The following is a 2,279-nucleotide window of genomic DNA, read 5'->3' as shown; positions in this document are numbered from 1 at the left end:
CTAACACACCAACAGCCTCTTTTTCCTCATCTCACCAGCAATGCTAGCAACCTGCCAGCATCCCAGATTCCTTCTGCAGGTGTTTTGACCTCAGATTGACTGATGGATGCACCTAGGTAACACTCAAACCTTATCCTCAGCTCACCTTTGGGAATTTACTGAATTTGAGACCTCTAGAAAATTCCATGGGCCTGTTAGCACCAGTGTTCACAATTGATTCCAGTGGTGTTTGCTCTTCTGCAGCCATTTCAAATCTTCCTTTCCAAAATAAACAACCATCTCCAAGAAGGTGCCCATAGTGGACCACTCAATTCACTTGTTGAATGTTTTCCCTCTGATGACAGTGTTTTCTTCCCCGTTTCTGTGGAGATGTGTAGAGAACTGATTGTCCCCTTTTTCTTCTCCAGGAAATCCTTTCAACCCTCACCTTAAAATCAACAATGCTGTTTCAAACATCATCTGCTCCATCACCTTTGGCAATCGGTTTGAATACCACGATGAGGACTTCCAAAACTTGCTGCGGCTGATGGACGAGACTGTTACCCTCCAAGGGAAGATAATGAGCCAGGTACAGCCCTCCTGCCCCCAGCACAGACAGCGTGCACATTTGCAAGGCCATTGTTTCTTCTCTGGAGTCAACCTCAAAACCTCGAGCACTTTCTTAGATTCTGAGAATATCCCAAGTTGGAAGGATACACCAGGGCCATCAAGGCCAGTTCCTGGCTCCACACAGGAACACTGAAAATCAGAGCCCTATGTGTGAGAGCAGTGTCAAAACACTCCCTGAGCACAGTTAGATCGAGGCTGTGCCCACTGCCCCAGGGGGCTGTTCCATGCCCAGCTTTTCCTCTCACTCAGCCTGACCTGCTCTGACACAGATCCATGCCCATCACTTGTATCCTGTTGCTGTTACCTGAGAGCAGAGCTCAGCGCTGCCCCTCTGCTCCCTGCGATGAGCTGCAGGCCGCCATGTGGAGCTGTAAGCAGTCGTGAGGCCTCCCCTCAGTCTTCTCCCGCGCAAACAAATTAGGGACCTCAGCAATCCTCATGCACTTGCCCTGTAACACCTTCTCTGTCTTCACTGCACTCCTTTGGATGCTCTCTGATCGTGTTATATCCTTGCATAGTGCAGCACCCACAACCGCACACACTGCTCCAGGTGAGGCCGTCACCAAGCAGAGGGGGCTGGCCAAGCCCAGGAGATGTTTCCCTTTGCTCTGGGACCATGAGATTTTCCTTGGTGCTTCCCAAAGCTGGGTGTCCTCTCTCTCTATCCCTGCATGTGTCCTTGGGAAGATGCAGTCCCCGTTGATCACAAAGCCAAGCCAACCCTGGCTGGTTTAGCTTTGCCTTTGGATGAAACTGAATAAAGCAGAGGGTTTGGGCAGGTCCCCAGGAGAGGTTATGGGAAGGAGCAACTCTAAGGTGAACAGGAGAGATCAGCCAGTAATTTCTGTGCAGCCTTCCCATTGCCCTGATTCCCTCCACATCCATCAGCACTCCTGACCACTGGGTGCCAAGCTCCCTGCTGTGACTCTGCGCAACGCACTAGTCACTCTCACCATGGAGATACCAATCCTTTGTCATGCTCCTCCAGAGATAAGTTAATTTCATCTGCTCCCGCAGTGCAGGGTTGTGGGTTTCCAGGCTTTTTGAGTTTGGCCAGCAGAAGAGTTTTTTCAGTCCTTTCTTGAATTTGCTCGTTTCTCTTTCTTTCCAAAGCTGTACACCTTTTTTCCCTCCATAATAAAATACTTCCCTGGATCCCACCAAACATTTTTGAAAAATGGGAAGCTCATGAAAAGTTTTGTGTGCGAGAAGATTAGCAAACATAAGGAAGATGTGAACTCCTCCGAGAGCCGGGACTTCATCGACAGCTACCTGCAGGAGATGGCCAAGGTCAGCAATGTGGAGCAAGCCCTTCCACAGTGGGGACTGGAGATCAGGAGGGTTGAGAAACAAACCAAATTCCCCACCTGAGCTGCAGGTGTGTCCATGTGTGAGCCCAGGATGGACACTGGTTTTGGGGCATCCATTGGAGGGATGGGGATGCAGAGGGACAGCAGCTTCTGCGAAATCTTTTGGAGCAGGACTGAGTCTGATTTTGAGGAAGTCCTCGCTGCTCACGTGGCACTAACACTCCATTTTCTGAAGCCCAATGGCAGTGATTTCTGCGAGGATAACCTGGTGGCGTGCACTCTCGACCTGTTTTTTGCTGGGACTGAGACCACCTCCACAACCATCCGCTGGGCCCTGCTGTTTATGGCCGTATATCCGGA

At 50.4% G+C, this 2,279-nt stretch overlaps 1 protein-coding gene across 1 annotated transcript in view; it reads left to right on the top strand.

Annotated features, from left to right (window-relative positions):
• LOC110402814 (cytochrome P450 2J2-like) overlaps positions 181–2,279 on the top strand; it is a gene marked incomplete in the record, with an annotated part of 4,586 nt that continues 2,487 nt past the window's right edge. Inside the window, 3 exon segments of the mRNA XM_021405316.1 lie at positions 181–568; positions 1,723–1,899; positions 2,155–2,279. Coding sequence (XP_021260991.1) covers positions 527–568; positions 1,723–1,899; positions 2,155–2,279 — 344 coding nt within the window.

Source organism: Numida meleagris, chromosome 7 (genome assembly GCF_002078875.1).
Source record: "Numida meleagris isolate 19003 breed g44 Domestic line chromosome 7, NumMel1.0, whole genome shotgun sequence".
Taxonomy (NCBI): domain Eukaryota; kingdom Metazoa; phylum Chordata; class Aves; order Galliformes; family Numididae; genus Numida; species Numida meleagris.
Note: the sequence above shows the minus strand (reverse complement) of the source record. Positions and strands in the feature narration are given on the sequence as shown.